This window comes from Ciconia boyciana, chromosome 26 (genome assembly GCF_034638445.1).
Source record: "Ciconia boyciana chromosome 26, ASM3463844v1, whole genome shotgun sequence".
In the NCBI taxonomy this organism is placed as follows: domain Eukaryota; kingdom Metazoa; phylum Chordata; class Aves; order Ciconiiformes; family Ciconiidae; genus Ciconia; species Ciconia boyciana.
In genome coordinates this window covers 3,188,371-3,213,694 of record NC_132959.1, presented here as the reverse complement: position 1 = coordinate 3,213,694, position 25,324 = coordinate 3,188,371, and the positions used below count along the sequence as shown (strand labels likewise).

The 25,324-nt window shown below is 71.2% G+C and overlaps 3 protein-coding genes across 6 annotated transcripts; all 3 read right to left on the bottom strand.

Moving 5' to 3' along the window:
• Positions 1-6: 6 nt before the first annotated feature.
• Positions 7-7,726, bottom strand: ARHGAP30 (Rho GTPase activating protein 30). The gene is made up of 12 exons (XM_072846494.1): positions 7,618-7,726; positions 7,027-7,129; positions 4,650-4,794; positions 4,471-4,553; positions 4,287-4,394; positions 4,057-4,184; positions 3,811-3,964; positions 3,423-3,523; positions 3,220-3,294; positions 2,506-2,973; positions 2,214-2,416; positions 7-1,512 (listed from the first exon to the last, which is right to left on the bottom strand). The coding sequence occupies exons 1-12, from the start codon at positions 7,724-7,726 to the stop codon at positions 55-57; spliced, it is 3,135 nt and encodes a 1,044-aa protein (XP_072702595.1). The 3' UTR covers positions 7-54.
• A 595-nt stretch (positions 7,727-8,321) lies between these two features.
• NECTIN4 (nectin cell adhesion molecule 4) lies at positions 8,322-19,758 on the bottom strand. Its single transcript, XM_072846656.1, has 9 exons — positions 19,289-19,758; positions 15,045-15,398; positions 13,628-13,918; positions 12,954-13,068; positions 11,534-11,697; positions 10,516-10,663; positions 10,352-10,430; positions 9,767-9,871; positions 8,322-9,336 (listed from the first exon to the last, which is right to left on the bottom strand). Exons 1-9 carry the CDS (start codon positions 19,365-19,367, stop codon positions 9,079-9,081), a joined length of 1,593 nt encoding a protein of 530 aa, XP_072702757.1. The 5' UTR covers positions 19,368-19,758; the 3' UTR covers positions 8,322-9,078.
• A 337-nt stretch (positions 19,759-20,095) lies between these two features.
• LOC140644257 (uncharacterized) lies at positions 20,096-24,673 on the bottom strand. Of its 4 annotated transcripts, XM_072846896.1 has the most exons (4): positions 22,614-24,659; positions 21,041-21,214; positions 20,690-20,824; positions 20,099-20,412 (listed from the first exon to the last, which is right to left on the bottom strand). In XM_072846896.1, the coding sequence occupies exons 1-4, from the start codon at positions 23,830-23,832 to the stop codon at positions 20,345-20,347; spliced, it is 1,596 nt and encodes a 531-aa protein (XP_072702997.1). In that variant the 5' UTR covers positions 23,833-24,659; the 3' UTR covers positions 20,099-20,344. The 4 variants fall into 4 exon arrangements, with proteins under 4 accessions (XP_072702996.1, XP_072702999.1, XP_072702998.1 ...); XM_072846895.1 differs by having other exon boundaries at positions 20,096-20,824; positions 22,614-24,673; XM_072846898.1 differs by lacking the exon at positions 20,690-20,824 and having other exon boundaries at positions 20,096-20,412; positions 22,614-23,832.
• Positions 24,674-25,324: the final 651 nt, after the last annotated feature.

Genomic DNA, 25,324 nt, shown 5'->3' with positions numbered 1-25,324 from the left:
TCGCCCTCGCAGGAGCAGAAGCGTCCGCCGGCCCCGGCCCCGCGCCCCCGGGGCTCAGCGCTCGCCCGCCGCCCCCTCGGCGCCCACCGGCCGCCGCGGCGGGGGCAGCGCCGCCCCCTCGGCCTGGGCCAGACTCAGCCGGCTCCTCCCCGCCGCCTCGCCCTCGGGGGTCACCACGCAGCTGAGGGGCCGCAGCAGCCGCGGCCTCAGCGGGGCCTTCTGGAAGGGCAGGGCCTTGGGGGCGGCGGGCGCCAGCTCCTCCCCGCCGTAGGTCTGGATCCTCCTCACCGGCGCCTGGGCCGGCTGCTGCGCGGCGGCCATGGCCACCGCCTCGTCGAAGGACACGCTGCCGCCCTCCCGCCAGCCCGCCCTCCTCGCCTCCGCCCCCGCCGCCGCCCCGCCGGGTTGCCGGAGGGGCCCCTCGGGCGCCGTGGGGCTGGGGAGCCGCCGGGGCGGCGCGGCGGCATCCCCCTCCACGGCCGGGGACGCGCCGTTGGCCGGCGGCAGCCAGGGCTGCGGGGCCGGGGGGATCTTGGCGAACTGGGGCTTGGGGGGCACGACGGGGACCGACCGGGCCTGCTGCACCCGGACGGTGCGGGCGGCCAGGCGCGCCGGGGCGCTGCCGTCGCGGCGCAGCACGGCCACGGGCTCGGGGCGCCCCCGCTCCCCGGGGGGCTCGGCCCGGCTCGGCTCCGGGGCTTCGGGGGGAGAGCTGCGCAGCTCCGGGGCCGAGGCGGAGAGCGAGGGAGACGCGGGGCTGCTCCCGGGGCCGGCACCGGTCCCCTCCGCGCTGGCCGCAGAGGGCAGGACCGCCTCGGGGACCAGCTCGGGGACCGCCGCGGGGACCGGGGGCTCCGCTGGCTCCCGGGTGGCCTCTCCCGGTGAGGCGGCGGGAGGGGACCCCAGTGAAGGCTGGGCTTCACCCTCCCCGGGCTCCCCCGGGCTGGGGGGACCAGAGCCAGCTCCATCCTCTTCGACTTCCCCGTCCGACGCATCGGGGCTGAGAACCGTCCCCGCTCCCGCGGGGCCCCCGGCTCCTCCGCTCCCGTCCCCCAGGCCGGCTTCGGCACCGGCGTCAGTTCTGCCGGGGCCGGACCCTTCCCCTCCACCCCCCTCCCCTGGGGCCTGGCCGGCGCCCGGTGCCCCCCCCTCTGCCGGCACCCCAGTGGGGTCCCCGGGGTGCTCCCCGTCACCCGGAGCATCCTCCTCCATGGGGCACGGCCCTGCCAGCCCCGGCGTCGGAGACCTGTCCTGCGGCGTGGCGGTGCCGGGTTGGGCCGGTGCCGGGGTCCCCGGGGCCGTACCCTCAGCCGGCGGCTGGTCGAGGGGCTCCAGCGATGCCACCAGCGGGCTGAGGTCGTCGTGGGCGCTGAGGAACATGTCGTCCGAGTCGGTGTCCCCGGCGCGGTCCTCGGCATCGGAGCCGCTGGGAGCCATGAAGAACATCTCCTCGTCCATGCACTCCTCGATGGAGAGGTAGCTGGCGGGCTGCTCCGTGGGGGGCTCCCCCGGCTGGGGACGGGGACAGCGGGAGGGTGACGGCCACGCCGGAGACCCCCAGCCCCCCCGGCACCCAGCGCTGCACGGCCCCGGGCCCAGCACCAGGGCTGGGGAGGCGATGCCACCCTGTCCCCTCCGTCCCACCCTGTCCTCTCTGTCCCTGTCCCCTCCATCCCACCCTGTCCCCTCTGTCCCTGTCCCCTCTGTCCCACCCTGTCCTCTCTGTCCCTGTCCCCTCCATCCCATCCCTGTCCCCTCCATCCCCATCCTGTCCCCTCCGTCCCATCCTGTCCCCACCCTGTCCCCTCCATCCCACCCTGTCCCCTCTGTCCCTGTCCCCTCCATCCCCACCCTGTCCCCTCTGTCCCTGTCCCCTCCGTCCCATCCCTGTCCCCTCTGTCCCTGTCCCCTCCGTCCCATCCCTGTCCCCTCTGTCCCATCCCTGTCCCCTCCGTCCCATCCCTGTCCCATCCATCCCACCCTGTCCCCTCTGTCCCTGTCCCCTCCGTCCCATCCCTGTCCCCTCCATCCCATCCTGTCCCCACCCTGTCCCCTCCATCCCCACCCTGTCCCCTCCATCCCATCCCTGTCCCCTCTGTCCCATCCCTGTCCCCTCCATCCCCACCCTGACCAGGGACGGTGGAGGGGACCCTCTGCCTGCCCCCAGCCCCGCCGCCCCGCACCCCAAGCGCGGGATGGCCACGTCCGCTCACGTTCATGAACCCGCTCTCCATCCCCTCCTCCACGGCCAGGAACCCCTCGCCGTCCCCAGGGCCGGCCGCTGGCAGCAGGGACCGTGCCACCAGCTCCGCGTCCCCGCCGCCCTCCAGCCACGTCTCCTGGCTGTCCAGGAAGGCGAAGGAGTCCCGCAGCTCCAGGGAGAGCCGGGTCTCCTCCGCGTCCGCCTTCCCCTCGCCTGCGGAGGGAGATGGGGGGATTCAGTCCCGCGTCCCCCCCGGCACGCCGCGGCTCCCGCGCCGGCTGGTCCCCGCGGCCGCCTCTCACCGGTGCGGGGCTCGGGCGCCTCGGGGTCCCCGGCGGAGCGGCGGGCGGGCGGCGGGGGGCTGGCGGGCGGCTCTCTGCCCGCAGCCGCCTGGGCCAGCGCCGGGCACGGCAGCCCCCGTGTCAGGCGGGAGAGGTTGGAGGTGATGTGGAAGGGGACGGTGACAGAGAAGGGGCCGGAGATGTGGACCCCCGCGCACTTCTCGGCACGGCTGCGGGCGGCCTTGGGCGAGCGGCCGGGGGCCACCAGCGAGGCCCGGCCGGCTTTGGGGGTGGTGGGCTCCGACTTGGTGCTGCTTTCGCCCTCCGACTCGGGGCCCCGCAGCTCCTCCTTCCCCTTCAGCTTCTCCTCCAGGCTCTCGTCCAGCTCAGGGCAGCTCTCCGGTGCCGGCGGCGAGGGGCAGGTGTCGAAGCTCTCCCGGCGCTGCGGCGGCTGCTTCGCCGACCGCTTCTTGCTCAGCTGGGGGTCATCTGCGCGCAGCGGGGGAAGAGTCAGGGCCCGGGGGTGGCCCCTGTCCCCGGACCTCCCCGCTGCTGGGGACCCCGGCACCACGGGAGCTGCCGAGCTGGAGGGCCGGGGCGATGCCGGGCGGCTCGTGCATGCCCGCCGTGCCCTCTCCATCCCTGTGCCGCCTTCCCCATCCCCACCCTGTCCTGATGATCCCGCCCCAGGGACGGGGACGGTTCCCGCAGAGCGGCACGTCCCGTCCCTCTTACCGTCGCTGGCGAAGGGGACAGAGCTGAGCGAGTCCATGCTCTTGGCTGGCCGCAAGCTTATTTTACCGCACTTGTCTGGGGGAGAAGGAGAAGGGGAATGGGGACGCGCGGGGCACCAGCGGGGCTGGGTCTGGGGACACGTCGATCCCCGAGTGATGGGGTCCGTCCCTCCGGACCCCGGCGGGGGGACCGGGGCTCCCCACCTTTCTCCTCCGCCTTCACCAGCTTGCGCTTGGCCTCGTGGCTGGAGCGGCCCAGGTTGAAGATGGACCTCCACTTCTTGGCCTTGAGGGAGCCCTTCCTCCTGCGGGACCCCGGGCGTCAGGGGGGCGGGCACGCCTGGGCACGCCTGGGCACGCCTGGGCACGCTTGCGTGTGTGCACGAGCACACATGGAGCCTTGGGCCACGTGCAAGAGCTCATGCACGCCTGCGAGCACACGTGCAGGAGAGCGCGTGCCCACGCTCGTGCGCGGAAGAACACGCGTGCGTGGGATCGCGTGTGCGTGGCACGCGCGTGCTGGCGGCGCTGCCCGGGCCGCGGGGTCCCCAGGGACCCCCCCGGGAGGGGACGGGGTGGCGGCAGGTCCTACCTGTGGTCGTTGAGCTCGATGATGGTGTGGTAGGGCCGGATGGGGGGGGGCCCGTCACCCTGGCTGAGCACGGCCGGCACGTGGTACGGCGGGGACTGCCCGTCCCCCGGCGTCCCCCCGGCCAGCAGCAGGGACCGCCGGGGGGACTCGCTGCCTGCGGGCCACCAAGACGGGACGTCAGGGTCCCGCTGGGGACCCCCTCACCGTCTGTGTGCCGTCGTCCCCCCCTCCCCGGCCAGGACGTACTGCAGAGCGGAGCGTCCCCGAAGAGCTGCTCGACGTGGGTGAGGATGAACTCCACCACGATGGACTGGACGCGCACCTCCATGAACGCCGCCGTGCCGTTGAACCCCGTCGCCTCGATGTCCCTCGACCTGCCGTGGGGATGCCGGGGGGGGAGGGGGGGCTCTTAGGCTCCCCCAGGGACGGGGGACGCTCGTCACCCCGCGTCCCCTCGCCCCGTCCCCGGCGCTCACCGCAGCAGGTTGGGTGCCCAGACGATGGCCAGGTTCCTGGCGTGCATGTTGGTCTGGCTGCTGTAGGACGCCATGTGCAGGAGGTGCCTCATCAGGAACTCCAGGGTCCTGCGGGCGCCGGGCGCGTTAGGGACAGCGACGCCGCAGGGGACACCGGGTGTGGGGTCCCCCCGCACCCCCCTACCTATAGTGGGGCACCGGCAGCTCCTTCAGCACCTCCTTGATCTTCACCAGACGAGCCTCTTCCATCTGGATGGCCACCGCATCCTGCCGGGGGACAGGGACGGGGTGACAAGTGCCACCTCCCGGGGCTGGGGACAAGTGGCAGCACCGGGGGCGGGACACACACACACACACACTCACGGCAAATTTGTCGTAGAGCTGGTAGGTGAGGAGGGGATTGGGGAGCTCGCGGAAGTACGCCTTGCAGAGGGAGCTGACGCAGTGGATGTCCTGCAGGTAGACGTCCTTCTGCAGGTCGGGGCAGCGGTCGCTGTCGAACTCCTGCCTGCGAGCGAGGCGGCCGGCTCGGCGTGGGGGGACGGGGACGGCGCAGTCCTCCTCCCCGGCCCCGCTCCGCTGCCGTGCCGTGGAGGGTTTTCACCAGGGTGGGTTGGGACGTCCCCGGGGTGTCCCCGTGCTTGTGGGGGTGGGGAGGGTGTCGGGGCTGGTCCCTGCCAGCGGGGCTCGGGGAGGCACAAGGGCCACCGCGGTCCCCGGGGCCTGGATGCAGCCCCCATGGGCTGCAAATGGGGCGGGTTTGTCAGCCGGGTCCTTGTGTGCATGGCCGGGATGCCGGGGACAGGGATGGCAGGGATGGGGATGCCGGGGACAGGGGGATGCTGGGGACAGGGATGGCAGGGACAGGGGGATGCTGGGGACAGGGGATGGTGGGGACGGGAATGCTGGGGACATGGGGGTGCTGGGGACAGGGGGACGGCAGGGACAGGGGATGCTGGGGACGGGAATGGCAGGGACAAGGCAATGCTGGGGACAGGGGGATGGCAGGGACAGGGATGGTGGGGACAGGGGGATGGCGGGGACAGGGGGATGGCGGGGACAGGGGGACGGCAGGGACAAGGCAATGCTGGGGACAGGGGGATGGCAGGGACAGGGATGGCAGGGACAGGGGGATGGTGGGGATGGGGATGCTGGGGACAGGGGGACGGCAGGGACAGGAATGCTGGGGACGGGGGGATGCTGGGGACAGGGATGGCAGGGACAAGGCAATGCTGGGGACAGGGGGATGGCGGGGACGGGAATGCTGGGGACATGGGGGTGCTGGGGACAGGGGGACGGCAGGGACAGGGGATGCTGGGGATGGGAATGGCAGGGACAAGGCAATGCTGGGGACAGGGGGATGGCAGGGACAGGGATGGCAGGGACAGGGGGATGGCGGGGACAGGGATGCTGGGGACAGGGGGACGGCAGGGACAGGAATGCTGGGGACGGGGGATGCTGGGGACAGGGATGGCAGGGACAAGGCAATGCTGGGGACAGGGGATGGCGGGGACAGGGGGATGGCGGGGACAGGGGGATGGCGGGGACGGGGGGATGGCGGGGACAGGGGGATGGCAGGGACAGGGGGATGGCAGGGACAAGGCAATGCTGGGGACAGGGGGATGCTGCAGGTGCCAGTGATACAGGGACACAGAGGCTGCGGGGACATGGGGGATGTGGGGGACAGGCGGATGCTGGGGACACTGGGGATATGCGGGCGTTGGGGACACTGGGGCTGTCGGGGACATTGCAGACACAGGGGACGCTGGCAATGCTGGGGTTCTTGGAGACGCTGGAAAAGGGGAGGAGAAAACCACTCGAGGAAAGACCCGAAAGAGCAAAAGAGTGAAAAAAACAAACCAAATATGGAAGGAATGAGAGAGAGAAAGGAAGAGTAGAAAAGAAAAGAAACAGAAGGAAAACAGGAAGAAAAGGCACAAGCGAGAGAAGGGCCGAGGCAGCGGCGAGCGGGACGGAGCCGAGCGCTGCGTGGGGGAGGACGGGGAAGGAAGGGGCCACGGGGCCTGCGAGGGGCGGCGGGGCCGGATCCGGCCGCCTCAGCACCGGGGTTGTCCCCTCCCGTCCCCATCTCCCTCCACCTGGTCCCATCCCCGTCCTCTCCCACCGCTCTCCCCCCTGGCCCTGTCTCATCCCACCCCGTCTCTGTCCCACTTCCATCCCGCCTGGTCTCACATCCAGCCCATCCCTGTCTCCGTCCCATCTGTTCCCGCCTCACCCCATCCCCATTTCTGTCCTCTCTGGTCCCGCCTCCCTCCTGTCCCCTTCCCCGTCTCCATCCCACCTGGTCCCATCTCCGACCCCTCCCCATCTCCCTCCCTTCCCGTCCCAGCCCCCTCTTCCTCCAGTCTCCACCTCCGTCCTGTCTGCTCCCATCGCCATCCCATCCCCGTCTTCCACCTCTCTCCCTCCTGTTCGATCCCGTCTGGTCTCCAGCTCCAGCTCCATCCCAGCTCCCTCTGCCTCCGACCTGCATCCCACCTGCTCCTGCCTCCATCTCCGTCTCCTCCTGCCTCCATCTCCATCATCTCCATCTCCTCCTGCCTCCATCCCATCACCTCCGTCTCCTCCTGCCTCCATCTCCATCACCTCCATCTCCTCCTGCTCCTGCCTCCATCACCTCCATCTCCTCCTGTCTCCAGCTCCATCCCATCCGCTCCATCTCCACACCACCTCCATCATCCCCATCCCGTCTCCACCCCTCCCACCCGGCCCTGCTCACCGCAGCCGCTGGATGTTGGAGGAGACGCCCGAGAGGCGGTAGATGCCATCCACCACCCCGTGCTGCTCCACGAACTCGGTGCAGCTCCTCAGCACCTGGGGCACTGCGGGACGGGCACCCCGAGGCCGCCATCACCCACCTCCCCCCGGCCCCAGACCAGCTCCCCGCCAAGAGCCGGGGCTGACAGGGGGGACCGGGGCCACCCACCCCCGGCGTCCCCACGGGGCGGCCGGTCCCTGCACCGGCCACGTCCGGGCCCCGGGGGCACCGGAGCCCCTGGCAGACCGGGGCCACCCATCCGCGTCCCCTCGGGGCCGCAGCGGGGCACCGAGATTGGAGCTGTGCCCAGGCACCGGGACCCCCCCCCACCCCCCAAATCTCGGAGGGGCCTTGCCGGGAGGCACCCCGGCTGCGACGCTTGCTCAACTGCCGGTGATGCAACCGCGTGGCGTGAGTCACCCCCCGTCCCCTCCCCGCGGCACCCTCCCGGCTTCCGGCATCCACGGGGGCGACCCCCCCAAGGAGGGGGCTCGGTGGGACCCCGCGGGCGGAGGGGGCGGGCGGTGGCGGCGCTCGCCGGCGGGCGCTTACCGTCCTGCCCCGACTGCTGGAGATGCTCCAGGAGGTCGCAGCCGAAAACCCGCTCCTTGGCACCGCCCTTGCGCCTCACCTTCTGCCGGGCCTTCAGCGCCAGCGACATGGAGGCGGCGCGGACCCCCCCCGGTTGGCGGGGTCAGATCCTGCCCATGGCCCGAGCCGGGCGCGGGTGCCCCAGAGCCCCGGCGCGGTGGCGGCGAGGGCCGGGGGAGGCGGGCGGCGAGCGGAAGCGGCCCCCGGGGAGGAAGTGTGGCAGCCCCGGGGCCCTGACGCAGCCTCGAGGGCCCGGGGCGTCCCGCTGGCGGCAGCAGGAAGGCGGCTGCCGCCTTCGAGGCCGCTTCCTGCTCCTCAGCGCGTCGAAACCGCAGGGCAGGGCGCGGGCGGCACGCTTGCGCACGCTCGTGTGCGCTTCCGCACGCTCTTGCACGCTCGTGCGTGCTTGCGCGAGCTCGGGCAGGCTCGCGCGTGCTCGGGCACGCTTGTATAAGCTTGCGATGCTCGTGCACGCTTGCACGAGGTTGTGCGCGCTTTGGCGTGCTCGTGCGCGCTTGCACGCAGCTCACCCGCACGCCCAGCGGCACGCGGTTGGTGTGGCCGTCCTCGCACACGCGTGCACGAGCGGCGTCCCAGGAGCACCAGCCCCCCCCGTGTCCCCCCTCTGCTGAGACCAGAAGCGCTCACACAGGGTCCCAGGGTCCCGCGCGGGGGGGTTTATTTACAAGCGCGGCCGGGCCGTGGCGGGGGGGCCCATCCTATACAGGTATGTACACACGGGGCACGCTGTCCCCAGGGACCCCCGCCGCCAGCCCCGTGCCCGGGGGGGGACCCGGCCCCGGGGGGGGAGGGGGTCCCCTCGGCAGTTTCGGGGGGGGACGACGACAGGGGGCTTGGGGGGTTTTCGGGGGCCATGGGGAGGGAGGGGACACAAGCGTCCCAAGTGCCACCGGCAAACCGCATCCCGAGTGGGGACGGCCACGTGTCCCCAGCGCCGCGTGGGAAGGAGCTGACCCAGAGTCCGAAGGGATATTTGGGAGGGGCCGATCCCCGCCAGGGACTCCTGCCCCTGTCCTGTCCTTGGGGTGTCCCCGTGTTGGTGGGTGTCCCCACACCCGTGGGTGCCCGGCAGCTCCGGCACCCGTGGGTCCTGGATGCTGCTGTCACCTCCTCTCTGGCTGGCCAGCAGTGAACGTCCCCAGCCTTGTGCCAGCAGCAAGGTGACACTCGGGGACCAGAGCCCATCCTGGGGCACGATGCGTGTCCACAGCCCCACGCCAGCAGCGATGTAACACTCGGGGACCAGAGCCCATCCTGGGGCACGGTGCGTGTCCCTGACCCCATGCCAGCAGCAGGGTGACGCTCGGGGACCGGAGCCAGCCCGGTGGGTGGGCAGAGCCGGGGGAGCCGCAGGGGGGGGGCGCTGGGGTCCCTTGGGCGTCCCCCCCAGCCCCGCCCGGCTCACACCAGGTGCCCGCGGCCGTTGATGTAGATGCCGTTGGTGGTGGGCTTGGCCTGCAGCATCCCGTTCTCCTGCACGAAGTGGGTCATGGCCTGCTTGATGGGGTCATCCCCCCTGCTGCCGCCATCCTCCTCCTCCTCCTTCGGCTCCTTCCCCGCCGGGGCGGGCAGCAGCGGTGCCACCGGAACCTCCGTCTGCGTCTCGATCTCCCGCACCGTCGAGAGCGTCGAGTAGCTGCGACCTTCGGGCTCTTCGCTCTGCGGGGACGAGGGACGGGTCGGGGTCACCGCTAACGACCGAACGCCCCCGGGGACCCCCACGGGGCTGGGGTGCTGCTGTGGGGCATGGCCAGGGACGCGGGTACGAGAAGGTGCACGAGGGCTCAGTGCGCGGGCGTGCAAAGGTGCGTGCAGGCGGGAGGGCTTTGCACACCCAGAAGGGGGATTGCACGCGTGCGAGGGGGGTTGCACGTGCGCAAGAGGGGGGTTTGCACACACGGAAGGGGTTTGAACACCCCGAGGGGAGCATGCACCCGTGGGAGGGGGTTGCACCCACGGAAGGAGCGTGCCAGAGGCAGAGGACACGCTCTGACACCCGCAGCCTTGGGCCGGGAGCAGGCGTGGGGCTGAGCCGGGCCCCCTGCCCCACTGCGTCCCCCCGTCCCCCCCGCCCTGCCGCGGCTCTCACCATGGCGGAGCAGATGCTGGTGCCGCGCAGGCTGTCCCCGCGCAGGCTGTCCCCGCGCAGGCTGCCCTGCCGGCTCTCCGTGCGCAGCTGCAGCGTCTCCTCCAGCTGAGGCAGCCCCGTGAGACCCAGCGCCCCACAGCCCAGCCCCCGGGCACCCCACGGCCCGGCCATCGCCCCGGGCATCCCCCCACCCAGCGCCCTCTGCTCCCCACGGCCTGGCTCCTCCTGGGCACCCCGATATCCAGCCCCCCAGGCACCCCACTGCCCAGCCCCATGGGCACCCTGCTCCCCAGTCCTCCTTCGACACCCCCATACCCAGCACCCAGGTACCTCGATACCCCTCACCCCGGGCACCCCAGCACCCACTTCCTTGGGCACCCCAGCACCCACTTCCTTGGGCACCCCAGCACCCATCACCCAAGGTATCTGAAGACCCGCTTCCTTGGGTACCCCAACACCCGTGGCATCCCAATACCCATCACCCTGGATACCCCAAGACCCCCTCCCTTGGGCACCCCAACACCCATCACCTTGAGTACTCCAAGACCCCCTCCCTTGGGCACCCCACCACCCCGGCCCCCCCACCTGGGTGCGCGTGTCGGTGCTGTGGCTGGAGTGCAGGCGGCGGATGGAGTTCTCCCGGGTGAGCGTCAGCTCCTCCTCGCTGGGGGCACGGGGGGACGCGCTCAGCACGGGCCCCCCACATCCCCCACCGCCACCCCCACCCCCTCCGCCCCCTCGTCTCTTACTACTTCTCGGAGATGCGCTTGGTCTTGCGCTTGTGGTAGAGGGTCATGACGACGACGACGACGACGAGGACGCAGAGCAGGACAGCGGCGATGACGCCCACCACCACCACCGAGGCCGAGACCAGGTCCACCTTGCGCACCTCGTTGTCTGCGGGGACACCCGTGGGGCGGGCAGGGGCGGTGAGGGGGGACGAGAAGACGGGGGGGGTGGAGAGGTGGGGGGGCGGAGAGACGAGTACATCCGTGGACAGATGGGCGGACGGACAAGTCCACGGATGGACGGACGGGCAGGTGGACGGATGAGTGCACGGATGGGTGGTCGGGGGGTTAGGTGAACAACGGGCGGGGAGACGGAGGGACAGAGAGAGGTGGGAGGGGGATGGACGGTGGGAGGATGGATGGACAGACGGATGGGTAGGCAGAGGAGCAGGCAGATGGACGGATGGCTGGAGGGACGGGCGGGTGAGCAGACGGGCGAGTAGCTGGGTGGGTGGATGAGTAGATGGATGGGTGGACGGAGGGACGGACGAGCGTGCGGTTGGGCACAGGGACGGATGAACGACGGACAGCGAGAGGCGAAAGGGGATGGATGGACGGACAGATGGACAGATGGGTGGGCGGATGAAGAAATGGAGGGAGAGGTGGGTGGGTAGAGTGAAGCGGTGGGGCCGGATGGACGGCACACGGATGGGCAGGCGGGCGGGCGGGCAGGCAGACAAGAGGACAGATAGATGGACGGACGGGCAGGCAGAGGGACAAACGGGTGAAGAGACAGAAAGGAGCACCTGGGGAAGGACGGGCGAACGGACGGACGTAGGAAGAGTCGGGGGGTGGCACGCGGGCGCGCCGGCGGGCGCCCGGGAAGGGACAGGCGGGCGGCAGCCAGAGAAGAGCCCGGGGACGGACGGACGGACGGGCGCGCGCGGCGCGGCACGGCACGGCCCGGCTCCCACCGCCCACCCGGGACCCCCGCCCGCCGCGGCACCCCGGGGTGGGGACGCGGGCGCCCGACGCCCACCTGCCGCCCTGCCCTTGATGCTGACGTTGGCCCGCGCCTCCTTGGCGGCCACGCGGTTGGCGACGCGGCAGACGTAGGCCCCGGCGTCGGCGGCGGCGAGCGGCCGCTGGAAGGCGAGCGTGGCCCCCTCGGCCCGCGCCCCGGCGGGCAGCGGCGCGTTCAGCCTGCGGCGGCGGCGGCTCAGCCCCGGCTCGGCCCCGGCTCGGCCCCGGGCGGGCGCGGGCGGCGCCGCCATCAAAGCCGGGGCTGCCGGTTCCCACGGCTGACGCCCTGCCCCGGCCCCGGCCGGGCTTGCCCGGGCACGGAACCGCCCGCCGCGCTCGCCGCCGCCGCGGCCCTCGGCACGGGCACGCCCGGGCAGGGACACGGCGGGGACGGGCACGGGCACGGGCACGGGCACGGGCGGGAGGCAGCGGAGGGGCACGGCGGGGACGGGGGCGCGGGTGGGGGGCACGGCAGGGGCATGGGCAGGGGACACGGTGGGGACAGGGGCACAGGGGACATGGCGTGGGTGGAGGGACACGGCAGGGACGGGGGCACGGGCGGGGGACACGGCGGGGACGGGGGCACGGGGGACGTGGCAGGGACAGGGGCGCGGGCAGGGGACATGGCAGGGACACCAGCCGTGGGACACGGCAGGGACAGGGGCATGGGCAGGGGACACGGCAGGGACAGGGGCACAGGGGACATGGCATGGGTGGAGGGACACGGCAGGGACGGGGGCACGGGCAGGGGACATGGCAGGGACAGGGGCGCGGGCAGGGGACACGGCAGGGAGACCGGCACAGGGGACACGGCATGGGTGGAGGGACACGGCAGGGACGGGGGCACGGGCGGGGGACACGGCAGGGACGGGGGCACGGGGGACGTGGCAGGGACAGGGGCGCGGGCAGGGGACATGGCAGGGACACCAGCCGTGGGACACGGCAGGGACAGGGGCATGGGCAGGGGACACGGCAGGGACAGGAGCACAGGGGACATGGCATGGGTGGAGGGACACGGCAGGGACAGGGGCGCGGGCAGGGGACACGGCGGGGAGACCGGCACAGGGGACACGGCACGGGTGGAGGGACATGGCAGGGACAGGGGCGCAGGTGGAGGGACACGGCGGGGACAGGGGCGCAGGGGACATGGCGTGGGTGGAGGGACATGGCAGGGACACCGGCACAGGGGATGTGGCAGGGAACACAGCAGGGACATGGGCACAGGCAGGGGACAGAGCTGAGGCAGGGGACACAGCAGGGACACGAACGTGCTCTGGACACCCGGCAGGGACACAGATGTGCGCAGGGGACACGGACACAGGCAAGGGGACACCACGGCAGGGACAGGGAGGCACGCGGGCGTGTGGCAGGGCCACCGACACACGCACAGGGGGGACAGCAGGGCCAGGCACAGGGGACAGGGACAGTGTCCTCACCGTGTCCAGTTGTAGGTGGGGGGTGGGTTGCCGTCCCCCAGGCACGTCAGCGTCGCCCCCTCCATGCCCTCCTGCCACTGCTCCGTGTGCCCCAGCACCGAGGCGTCCGACAGGTCTGGGGACAAGGGGACAGTGAGGGGATGAGCAGGGACGATCCCCGTGTCCCCATGGTCCTGCTGTGCCCCCCCGTGCCCTTCCTCTCCCCCACGTCCCCAGCGTCCTTCATGTCCCCTCCATTCCCAACGCCCCATCCTCCATGTCCCCAAAGTCCTCCACGCCAACGTCCCCCAACGCCCTCCATGTCCCCCAATGCCCTCCATGTCCCCATGTGCTTCCTGTCCCCAACACCCTCCACCTCCCCAATGCCCCCCACGTCCCTCAATGCTCTCCGTGTCCCCAACGCCTCCCATGTCCCCAACATCCTCCACGTCCCTCAGTGTCCCCCAAGCTCCCCGTGTCCTCTGTGCCTTCCACGTCCCTCAATGCCCCCCATGTCCCCAGTGCCCCCAGTGACCCCCACGGTCTCCACGTCCCTCAGCGTCCCCCATCCTCTCCACGTCCCCAACGCTCCCCAAGTCCTTCAATCCTCCCCACGTCCCTCAACGCCTTCCATGCCCCCACGACCCTCAATGCCCCCCACGTCCCCAGCGTCCCCCCGCGTCCCGGTGCCGCACAGGCCACGCTGAGGAGGTGGGTGATCCTCTTCTCGTGGCGCAGGCCGGGGTGGGCCACCACGCAGGTCAGGGTCTTGCCGTTCATGCTGCGCCCGGGCACCAGGAAGAACTCGCTGGTGACGGAGGCGGAGCGGGCGTGTGCCGAGTGGCGGGTGGCGTTGGTGCCCCGCACCTCCGTCTCCCAGCGCACCGAGGGCACCGGGCTGCCCTCCGCCGTGCACGAGGCCGCCAGCGTCTGGCCCTGCCCCTCCTCCAGCGGCGGCCCCGGGTTCAGGATGGGCAGCGGCGGCACTGCGGGCGGCACCGGCGTCAGACCTGCACCGGCGCTGGCACCCATGGGTGCTGCCCCCGCCGCCAGGCTCTGCCGCACCGGTGACCCCAGACCCGCCTGCCCCAACCCTGTCCCCAGTGCGACTTACTGGGCGCCCAGTACCGGTTACCCTGTGCCCAGTGCCCATCGTCCACCACCCCGCGCCCATCACCACTTGCCCGATGCCCCGTGCCCGTTGCCCACCACCCCGCGCCCATCACCGCTTGCCCGATGCCCCCCGCCCCGTGCCCATCACCGCTTGCCTGATGCCCCATGCCCGTTGCCCCCCGCCCATCACCGCTTGCCCGATGCCCTGTGCCCGTTGCCCACCACCCCATGCCCATCACCGCTTGCCCGATGCCCCGTGCCCGCCACCCATCACCGCTTGCCCAATGCCCCGTGCCCGTTGCCCCCACCCTGTGCCCATCACCGCTTGCCTGATGCCCTGTGCCCGTTGCCCACCACCCCGCGCCCATCACTGCTTGCCCGATGCCCCCGCCCTGTGCCCATCACCGCTTGCCCGATGCCCCGTGCCCGCCACCCATCACCGCTTGCCCAATGCCCCGTGCCCGTTGCCCCCCGCCCTGTGCCCATCACCGCTTGCCTGATGCCCTGTGCCCGTTGCCCACCACCCCGCGCCCATCACTGCTTGCCCGATGCCCCCCGCCCTGTGCCCATCACCGCTTGCCCGATGCCCCGTGCCCATTGCCCCCCGCCCTGTGTCCATCACCGCTTGCCCGATGCCCCGTGCCCATTGCCCCCACCCTGTGCCCATCACCGCTTGCCTGATGCCCTGTGCCCGTTGCCCACCACCCCGCGCCCATCACTGCTTGCCCGATGCCCCCGCCCTGTGCCCATCACCGCTTGCCCGATGCCCCGTGCCCGTTGCCCCCACCCTGTGCCCATCACCGCTTGCCTGATGCCCTGTGCCCGTTGCCCACCACCCCGCGCCCATCACTGCTTGCCCGATGCCCCCCGCCCTGCGCCCATCACCGCTGCCCGATGCCCCCGCCCCGTGCCCATCACCGCTTGCCCGATGCCCCATGCCCGTTGCCCCCACCGCTTGCCCGATGCCCCGTGCCCGTTGCCCCCCGCCCCGGCACTCACCCAGCACCTTGAGGGTGAGACGCCCCTCGAAGTTGCCCAGGGGGAAGGTGATGAGGTGACACTCGTAGTCGCCCTCGTCCCCCTGCACCGCGTTCCTCAGGATGATGGCACCGTCCTCCAGCGCCCCGCCCGCCCGCCACAGCACCCGCCCGGCGTAGGGCTCCTGCACGTGCTCCCCGTGCTGCTGGTTGAGCACGGCCACCTCGGCGCTGCGTCCGGCCGGGCCCCGCTTCAGCCAGGTCACCTGCACCACCTGCTCCTGCTCCTGCGCCCGGTACCGGCACGGCAGCACCACGTCCTGGCCCAGCACCGCCGTCACGCTGCGCTCCACCTCCACCACCCCCGAGCGGCAGCCTGTGGGCACCCAGGCTGGCACCGGCGCGCTCGCTCGGCGCGCTCGTGCCGCCACGCGCGGGCACGCTCGTGCTCACGCACGCTCGCGCCGGCACTCGCGTACCTGCAAGAACGCTTGGGCACGCTCGCGCACGCTCCGGCACACTTGGGCACGCTTGTGCTTGCACGCATCCGTGCGCTTCTTCGGGCACGCTCACGCATGCTTGGCACACTTGTGCTTGCACACACCCGTGCACGCTTGGGTACACTCACCCACGTGCAGGCACGCTTGCGCACACTCGGGCACACTTGTGCTTGCACACACCCCTGCATGCTTGGGTACACTCACACACGCGGGCACGCTTGCGTACGCTCTGGCACACTTGGGCACACTTGTGCTTGCACACACCCGTGCGCTTCTTCAGGCACACTCACATACACTTGGGAGCATTTGGGCATGCTTGTGCACACTTGTGCATGCTTGGGTGTATTCACGTATATCCAGGCACACTTGGGCACGCTTGCACACACTCCAGCATGCTTGTGCACACTTGTGCTTGCACACTCCTGTGAGTGCTTGGGTGCACTCACATACATACAGGCATGCTTGGGCACACTTGCGCATGCTCCAGCACACCTGGGCACGCTTGTGCTTGCACACATCCATGCATTTCTTCAGGTACGCTCACATACACTCAGGCACGCTTGTGCTTGCACACACTCATGCATGCTTAGGTGCACTCGCAAACACGCAGGAACACTTGGGCACGCTTGCACACACTCAGGCGCGCTTGTGCACACTCATACATACTTGTTCTTACAAACACTCGTGCATCCTCGCGTGCACCCACAATCACTTGGGTGCATTTGCGCACACTCGTGCAGGCTTGGGCGTGGTTGGACACACTTGTGCATTCCTTGGTGCACTCACGCACGCTCAGGCGCGCTTGGGCACAGCTGCACACTCAGGCATGCTTGAACGCACTCGTGTGTGCTCAGGCACACTTGCGCACACTCATACAGGCTTAGGTGCGCTTGCACGCTCCTGCACACTCGGGTGTGCTTGGACACGCTCATGGGTGCGCTCTCATGCTCATGCACACCTGGGTGCGCTCACACACACTTGGGCACACTTGCACATGCTCGTGAGCACTCAGGCAAGCTTCCGCACGCTCATGCGTGCTTGGGTGTGCTCACACATGTGCACACACGCTTCAGCACATTTGTGCATGCTTGTGCACGTTTGGACGTGCTCCAGCGTGGTTGGGCACGGCTGTGCACACTTGGACGTGCTCATGCTTGCACGCACTCAGGCACGCTTGGGCACACTTACACATGCTCATGTGTGTTTAGGCACGCTTGCACGTGCACGGGCATGCTCATGCACATTTGGGCACGCTCCAGCATGCTCAAGCATGCTTGTACATGCTTATGCATGCTTGTGCACCCCTGGACACACTCATGCGTGCTTGGACATGCTCACACACTCTCGTGCACACTCATGCATGCTTGGAGGTGCTCATGCATGCTTGGGTGTGCTCACGCAGGCTTATCATGCTTGGGCACGCTTGCACATCCTTGGACACAGTCATGCACGCTCCTGCACGCTCGGGCGTGCTTCTGCACGCTTGTACATGCTTATGTATGTTTGGGCATCCTTACGCCGGCATAGCCACACTCGGGCACACTCACACATGTGCAGGCACACTCAGGCATGCTTGGGCACGCTTGCAGACATTCACACACACCTGTGCATGCTTACGCACACTTGGGCACCCTCACACATATGCACACACGCTCACCTGTGCTTGGGCACGCTCACGCACACCTGCACGCACTCAGGCCCGCTTGCACGCTGGCGCTCGCTCCTACACGCTCCTGTATTCCCCCGCGCGCACACGCGCGCGCTCCCGTATCCCCAGCCGCACGCACGCGTGCGAGGCCGGCGGGTGTCGGGGCGGGGCGCGGGGCCCGCCCAGCCGCTCGGCGACGCCGGGGGAAGCGGCCGGGCCGGCGTGGCCAGCCCAACCGGCCGGCACGCATGCCGGGCTCTGCCGTGGCTTGCGGAGGGCTCCCGCCCCCGCCGGCCCCCGGGGCCTCCCTGCCGAGCCCCCCGCTCGCCGTGCCCGGCCTAATTACCCCCCGATTAGTCGCCGGACTAATTAAATAATTGCGGCGCTGCCCGGGCCGTGAGTCACGGCTGCGCGGCCCCCACCCTGCCTCAGTTTCCCCTCGCGCAGCGGTGGGATCCCCGAGGGGTCCCGGCGGGGCCGGGGTGCCGGTGCCGGGGTGGGTGCCGGGTGCCGTCGGGGCTGGCGGGCGGCCCCCGCCGCGGGGCGTCCCCACCCAGCGGGGCCAAGCGCGTGGGAACGGAGCCGGGAACCGGCTCGACCGGATCCCGCAGCCCCCACGCCCCGGCCGGGCTCGCGCCCGCGGGATGCGGGACCGGGGAGATGGGGGTCCCGGGGGGGGGTGGGGGGTGGGGGGTGAGCCCCGGGGGGTGCACACGCGTGTGCAGGCGCGGCCTCGCCTCGGCACCAATGCGCGTGCACAGGGCAGCGTCGCCCCTGGGGTGTGCGCGGGGGCCGTGTGCCCGCACACGCGTGTGCGCTCGTGCCCCGGGACACACACACACGCGTGTGCAGCCCCGACGGACACACACGTACGTGGACCCCTCTCCAGAGCGCCCACACACGCGTGCTCGCCCCATGCACGCTGCGCACACGCGTGTGCGCACACGCATCCCCCCACTCGTGGGTGGCGCGGCAGCACCCACCCGAGTTGGGGGGGGGGGGGGCAGGCCTGACGCCCGGCGATGGGCTCGGTGCGGCTCCGTGCCCCCGGCTAGCGGGGGCCATGGCTGGGCCACCTCCCACTCGCGGTATGAAGCCCCCGACCCCCCCTCCCCGAGCTGTGAGTCATGGCGGGGGGGGGTCAGCACCTCCCCGTCACCCTCCGCGGCGCCCAGCCCGTTCCCACGGGCTCTCCGCCAGTGGGGAAACTGAGGCACGGCGGGGGGGAGGGGCAGGGCACTGGACCCCCCCCCGGCTCTGCGGCACCCTGGGGTGCAGCACCCAGCGTGGCACAGCGCGGGGGGAGTGGGGGGGGACCCAAGCGCGGGGCAGACAATGGGGAGGGGGCGGGGACCCCCTGGGCTGCCCGGTGCCCCCCGCGCCGTGTCCCCCCCCCCGCACCGGGTGTCCCCCGAGGGGTGCGCCCCGTTCCCACGGTGCGTGTCCCCCGTGTTCCAGAGGGGTTCGTCTGGGGTTGGGGGTGGGGGGGGTGACACACGCGGACGCGCTTGTGCGCGCACACGGACACGCACAGGGGGTGCGCGCACACGCGTGTGCGGCGCCCACGGCACAATCCCCGGCACGGTGCGCACACGCACAGCGCGACCCTGCCTGCCTGGGCACACGGACACGCACACGGACACAGACACACGGACACGCACACGCGGCCACAGGTGCGCGGAGCCACAGGTGCACACGCGAGCGCACACACGTACACACACACGCGTGTGCACACCCCACCGCCTGCACACACACACGCTCCCCCCGCCGTCTGCACACGCGTGTGCACCCCACTCCCCGCGGGACCTGCCCGGGCTCCCGCCCCCCCCCCCCCCGCCCCGGGCTCGCTCGCTCTCTCCCCGGTCCCCCGCCCCGGGGCTGCCGGTGCCCCGCCCCCCGGGCCCGCAGCCCCCGCGCACCCGCTGCGCCCCCGCTCCCGGTTTCCCACCCCGGGGGCAGCCGGAGCCGCTGCCCCCGGGCCCGGCCCCGCCCCGGTCCCCACCCCCGGTCCCGTCTCCCAGCCCGGAGCAGCCGGAGCTGCCGGTCCCGGTTCCCCGCCCCAGGGTCCCGCTCCCACCCCGTGTCCCGGTCCCCCTCCCGGTGCCGGTCGTGCCTTACCGGTGGCGGCGAGGAGGAGGAGGAGGAGGAGGAGGAGGAGGGTCGAGGGCGTCCCGGGCCGCATCCCGCGGGGGGCCATGCGGACACCTGCGGGCTCACGGCGCTGCTCGGCCCCCGGCCAGCACCATCCGGGCCGAACCGGGCTGCACCGGGCGGAACCGAGCCGAACCGGGCGGAGCCGAGCCGAACCGGGCTGCACCGGGACGAACGGGGCCGAGCCTTGCCGGGCTGAGCCGGGCGGCTCCGGGCCGAGCGCGGCGGAGGGGCCGGTGCTTCGCCGCTCCGAGCCGGGACGGGACGGGGCGGGGGGGGGGGCGGAGCCGGGATCGGCGGGGGCGGGGCCTGTGTGGGTGGGGTCGGCAGGGCGGGGCAGGGCGGGGCAGACCGGTCTGGCAGGTCGGGGCAGGGGCGGGGCCGAGGGCGCGGCCTTAAAGGGGCGACAGTCACCGACGGGGCGGGGTGGGCCCCACCCGGGTGCTCAGTCGCCGCGTCAGACGGCGGCTCCCGGTGACCCCCCCCGTGATACCTCCGGTGTCCCCGGTGACCCTCCCGTAACCCCGTGCCTCTCCCAGTGCCCCTCATGTCCCTCCCGGTCCATTCCCTCTCCCCCACGGTCTCCCATTAACCCCCAAGTCCCTCCCAGTGCCTCCCAGTTTGCCCCCTCGGGCCCCCCCATACTCCCCCCAGCGTGAGACCCCACAAACATCCCTGGTTTTGCCCAAACCCTGGGGCAGAGGAAGGGGGAGGGCTGTGGGCTGGCACCGACACCCTCCCCAAAATTTGGGGTCCCCAAATCCTACCGGACACCACCGTGCAGCCCGCGTGGGGGGGGGGCATGGCAGTTTATTGGCACAGCAAGAGTCGGGGGGGGAAGGGGGGGCAAAAGAGCGGTGGGGGTGAGGGGGTGGGAGAAGAGGGGGAGCTTGGCCCTGCAGAGACCGGGCACAACTCAGCACAGCAGTGACCCACACCCCGGGCTGCCCCCATCCGATTCCTGTGGGGAGGAGGGTGGGGGTGAAGGCAGGAGCGGGGGCCCCGCAAGGCACCCAGGGCCCCTCAGGCACCCGCCACTTCAGAGCTCTCCGGAGACGGGTCCTTGGAGGCGGCACAGAGGTGGAAAAGCCCTGGGGGGGTAGAGAGGAGGCCGTGGGGTGCGGGACGGCTTGGTGTGAGCATGGGAGCCCTCGCTGCCACGCCCCACCCATGGGTGCCCTCGGCCCTTGGCCGGGCCCAGCTCAGCCCTGCAGAGACCGGGCACAGCTCAGCACAGCAGTGACCAGCCCAGCTCAGCCCTGCAGAGACCGGGCACAGCTCAGCACAGCAGTGACCAGCCCAGCTCAGCCCTGCAGAGACCGGGCACAGCTCGGCGCAGCAGTGACCAGGCCCCACGGGCGCCGCTACCTGCCGAGCCAGTGAGGACGACGGCGACCCAGCCCAGAATGTAGGACCAGGAGAAGCGCCAGGCGGTGCGGGCCGGCCCCAGGAGGCTCAGCGTGCCGGCCGTGTACACCGCCAGCCCCAGCAGCGCCAGCAGACCTGCGGCAGAGGGGACGGGTCAGCGGCATGGGCCGGCCCAGCCTGCCAGCCCCCAGCCAGGCCAGCAGAGACCGGGCACAGCTCAGCTCAGCAGTGACCAGGCCCAGCTCAGCCCCGCAGAGACCGGGCACCGCTCAGCTCAGCAGTGACTCCCCTGGGGACAGTCCCCGAGGCCCGCGTGCCCCAGCCCGCCTCCCCCTGCCCGTCCCCACGTACCAGCCAGGAGCAGGGTGACACCGGCCACACGGCCACGTGCCCGCCGGCCAGCACTGGCTACGACGGAAAGCCCCACGGCAAGGCCGGCGGCAGCGGTGACCACGGAGAGCAGCATCAGCACCCGCGTGGCCTCCCATAAGGCTGGGGGGGGACACACAGAGGCGTTGGGGACACCTGGGGGACACGGGACCCTGAGCGGGTACATGCCCAGGACAGTGCCCCCGCGCCCTGCCCACAGAGACCGGGCACAGCTCAGCACAGCAGTGTCCCCCGTCCCCACCACAGAGACCAGGCACAGCTCAGCACAGCAGTGTCCCCCGTCCCCACCCACAGAGACCAGGCACAGCTCAGCACAGCAGTGCCCCCCCCGTCCCCACCCACAGAGACCAGGCACAGCTCAGCACAGCAGTGTCCCCCGTCCCCACCACAGAGACCAGGCACAGCTCAGCACAGCAGTGTCCCCCATCCCCACCACAGAGACCAGGCACAGCTGAGCACAGCAGTGCCCCCGCCGTCCCCACCCACAGAGACCAGGCAGAGCTCAGCACAGCAGTGCCCCCTGTCCCCACCCGCAGAGGCCGGGCACAGCTCAGCACAGCAGTGCCCCCCATCCCCACCACAGAGACCGGGCACAGCTCAGCACAGCAGTGCCCCGTCCCCACCACAGAGACCAGGCACAGCTCAGCACAGCAGTGTCCCCCCATCCCCACCACAGAGACCAGGCACAGCTCAGCACAGCAGTGTCCCCCCCGTCCCCACCCACAGAGACCAGGCACAGCTCAGCACAGCAGTGCCCCCCCCATCCCCACCACAGAGACCAGGCACAGCTCAGCACAGCAGTGTCCCCCCATCCCCACCACAGAGACCAGACACAGCTCAGCACAGCAGTGTCCCCCTGTCCCCACCCACAGAGACCAGGCACAGCTCAGCACAGCAGTGTCCCCCGTCCCCACCCACAGAGGCCGGGCACAGCTCAGCACAGCAGTGCCCCCCTGTCCCCACCACAGAGACCAGGCACAGCTCAGCACAGCAGTGTCCCCCGTCCCCACCCACAGAGACCAGGCACAGCTCAGCACAGCAGTGTCCCCCATCCCCACCACAGAGGCCAGGCACAGCTCAGCACAGCAGTGTCCCCGTCCCCACCCACAGAGACCAGGCACAGCTCAGCACAGCAGTGTCCCCCCCGCCCCCACCCCCAGCGGCCGGGCACAGCTCAGCACAGCAGTGTCCCCCGTCCCCACCACAGAGACCAGGCACAGCTCAGCACAGCAGTGTCCCCCCGTCCCCACCACAGAGACCAGGCACAGCTCAGCACAGCAGTGTCCCCCGTCCCCACCCACAGAGACCAGGCACAGCTCAGCACAGCAGTGCCCCCCTGTCCCCACCCGCAGAGGCCGGGCACAGCTCAGCACAGCAGTGTCCCCCCATCCCCACCCACAGAGACCAGGCACAGCTCAGCACAGCAGTGTCCCCCCCATCCCCACCCACAGAGACCAGGCACAGCTCAGCACAGCAGTGTCCCCCCCGTCCCCACCCGCAGAGGCCGGGCACAGCTCGTCTCTCCGGTGCCTACCCGGGGTGCCAGGCTGGGGGTGGCAGTGTCCCCCGAGGCAGACGTGCCACAGCCCGAGGCTGGCAGTGCCACCGGGTGCCCGTCGCTGCAGCCAGAAGCGGGTGGCGGTGGCGGCCAGGAGCAGGCCCAGGCCGCTGGCCCCGCACAGCAGCCCCCCGCCCGCCGGCATCCCCCTGCGCCGGGGAGGGGCTGTGGGGGCTGCTGCCACCCCCGGGGGGCACCCGGGGGTGGCAGCACCGGGGGACAACCGTGGGGACATCTCCAGGGGTAGGGGGCACCCAGGCAGTGGCATCTCCAGGGGATGTTGGGGACAACCATGGGGACATTTCCAGGGGACATGGGCGTACCCAGGGGTGGCATCTCCAGGGGATGTTGGGGACAACCGTGGGGACATCTCCAGGGGTAGGGGGCACCCAGGAGTGGCATCTCCAGGGGACGCAGGGGACAACCATGGGAACATCTCCAGGGGACATGGGGACATGGGCGTACCCGGGGTGGCATCTCCAGGGGATGTTGGGGACAACCATGGGGACATTTCCAGGGGACATGGGCGTACCCAGGGGTGGCATCTCCAGGGGATGTTGGGGACAACCGTGGGGACATCTCCAGGGGTAGGGGGCACCCAGGGAGTGGCATCTCCAGGGGACACAGGGGACAACCATGGGAACATCTCCAGGGGACATGGGGACATGGGCGTACCCGGGGTGGCATCTCCAGGGATGTTGGGGACAACCATGGGGACATCTCCGGGGGACATGGGGGTACCCAGGGGTGGGGGCACCCAGGGAACGCAGGGTGTACCCGGGGGTGGCATCTCCAGGGGACACAGGGGACAACTGGGGGGACATCTCCAGGGGTAGGTGAGTACCCAGGCAGGTGGCATCTCCAGGGGACACTGGGGACAGCCATGGGGACATCTCCAGGGGACATGGGGGTACCCAGGGGTGGCATCTCCAGAGAACACAGGGGGTACTCGGGGTGTCATCTCCAGGGGACGCAGGGGACAACCTTGGGGACATCTCCAGGGGTAGGGGCTACCAGGGGTGTCATCTCCAGGGGACGCTGGGGACAACCATGGGGACATCTCCAGGGGCATGGGGGTACCCAGGGGTGGCATCTCCAGGGAACGCAGTGGGTACCCGTGGGTGGCATCTCCAGGGGATGTTGGGGACAACCTTGGGGACATCTCCAGGGGTAGGGGTGTACCTGGAGGTGGCATCTCCGGGGGACGCAGGGGACACCCATGGGGACACTGCGGGGGACATGGGGGTACCCAGGGGTGGTACCTCTGGGGACACTGGGTAATCAGGGCAGCATCGTGGGGGTCTCTGGAGTGATGGGGGTGGCACCGCTGGGGACATTGGGGCACCCGGGGGGTGGCACCTTGGGGGACACCAGGGGCATCTCCAGGGGACAGCGGGGGGGGGCTCAGGGGTGACAGCTCTGGGAGGCGGGTGGGGACACTGGGGACAGACCCCCCCGGGCACCCACCCCCGGCCACTCACCCGCCTTCAGCACCCGCCAGCCGGGTGCCCCGTGGCCGCCTGTCCCTCTGTCCCTCTGTCCCTCTGTCCCTCCGGGATGGGGACAGGGCCCCCGGGGGGGTCAGGGCCACAGGCGCACGTGGCACTGCCATTGTCGGGGACACAATGCGGGGAAGGCTCTGGGTGCTGCTGCCACCCGGGTGCTGACGCAGCGAAAGCCTGTCCCCACCGGTGTCCCGCCGCGGTGACACTGCCGGGGGGCAGGGGACACAGCCCAGGGTCCCACCCTCGGTCCCCTGTCGGGGCGCCAGCACCCTGGGGACAGCAAGTGCCACCACCACGGGAAGGATCAGTCCCGGGCGGGGCTGGGGACCCCACGGCCACCCGGCTGGGGACAGGACTCTGGGGACATGGGGGACACTGGGGACAGCAGGGACAGGGACATGGGGGATGGGGACACGGGGGACAGGGATGATGGGGACATGGGGGACACTGAGGACAGCAGGGACAGGGACACTGGGGATGGGGACACGGGGACAGGGATGATGGGGACATGGGGGACACTGAGGACAGCAGGGACAGGGACATGGGGGATGGGGACATGGGGACAGGGATGATAGGGACATGGGGGACACTGGGGACAGCAGGGACAGGGACATGGGGGATGGGGACATGGGGGACAGGGACAATGGGGACATGGGGACACTGGGGACACTGGGGACAGCAGGGACAGGGACACGGGAGATGGGGACATGGGGGACACTGAGGACAGCAGGGACAGCAGGGACAGGGACACTGGGGATGGGGACATGGAGGACAGGGACGATGGGGACATGGGGACACTGGGGACACTGGGGACAGCAGGGACAGGGACACGGGGGATGGGGACATGAGGGACACTGAGGACAGCAGGGACAGCAGGGACAGGGACACGGGGGACGGGGACATGGGGGACACTGGGGACAGCAGGGACAGGGACACTGGGGATGGGGACATGGGGGACAGGGACACGGGGACGGGGACATGGGGGACACTGGGGACAGCAGGGACAGGGACACTGGGGATGGGGACATGGGGGACAGGGACAACGGGGACATGGGGGACACTGGGGACAGCAGGGACAGGGAGGGACATGGGGGACACTGGGCTGGGGGGGATGGGGGGACAGGGACACGGGGGACGTGGGGACACAGAGGAAAGGGACACTGGGGACACGGGGGCGGGAGC

Coding starts and splice junctions, on each gene's coding strand:
- ARHGAP30 (XM_072846494.1), bottom strand. CDS start 7,726: ATGTCGCTGGCGCTGAAGGCCCGGCAGAAGGTGAGGCGCAAGGGCGGT. Junction 2,417..2,505: donor GGCGCCCGAGCCCCGCACCG/GTGAGAGGCGGC, acceptor CTCCCTCCGCAG/GCGAGGGGAAGGCGGACGCG. Junction 1,513..2,213: donor TGGAGAGCGGGTTCATGAAC/GTGAGCGGACGT, acceptor CCCCGTCCCCAG/CCGGGGGAGCCCCCCACGGA.
- NECTIN4 (XM_072846656.1), bottom strand. CDS start 19,367: ATGGCCCCCCGCGGGATGCGGCCCGGGACGCCCTCGACCCTCCTCCTC. Junction 13,069..13,627: donor CCACCTCCTCAGCGTGGCCT/GTGCGGCACCGG, acceptor CCTTGTCCCCAG/ACCTGTCGGACGCCTCGGTG. Junction 11,698..12,953: donor CCCACCTACAACTGGACACG/GTGAGGACACTG, acceptor CCGCCGCCGCAG/GCTGAACGCGCCGCTGCCCG.
- LOC140644257 (XM_072846895.1), bottom strand. CDS start 23,832: ATGCCACCTCCAGGTACACCCCTACCCCTGGAGATGTCCCCAAGGTTG. Junction 21,215..22,613: donor CCCCCAGCCTGGCACCCCGG/GTAGGCACCGGA, acceptor CGTGTCCCCCAG/GTGTCCCCAACGCCTCTGTG. Junction 20,825..21,040: donor TGTCACCCTGCTCCTGGCTG/GTACGTGGGGAC, acceptor CCTCTGCCGCAG/GTCTGCTGGCGCTGCTGGGG.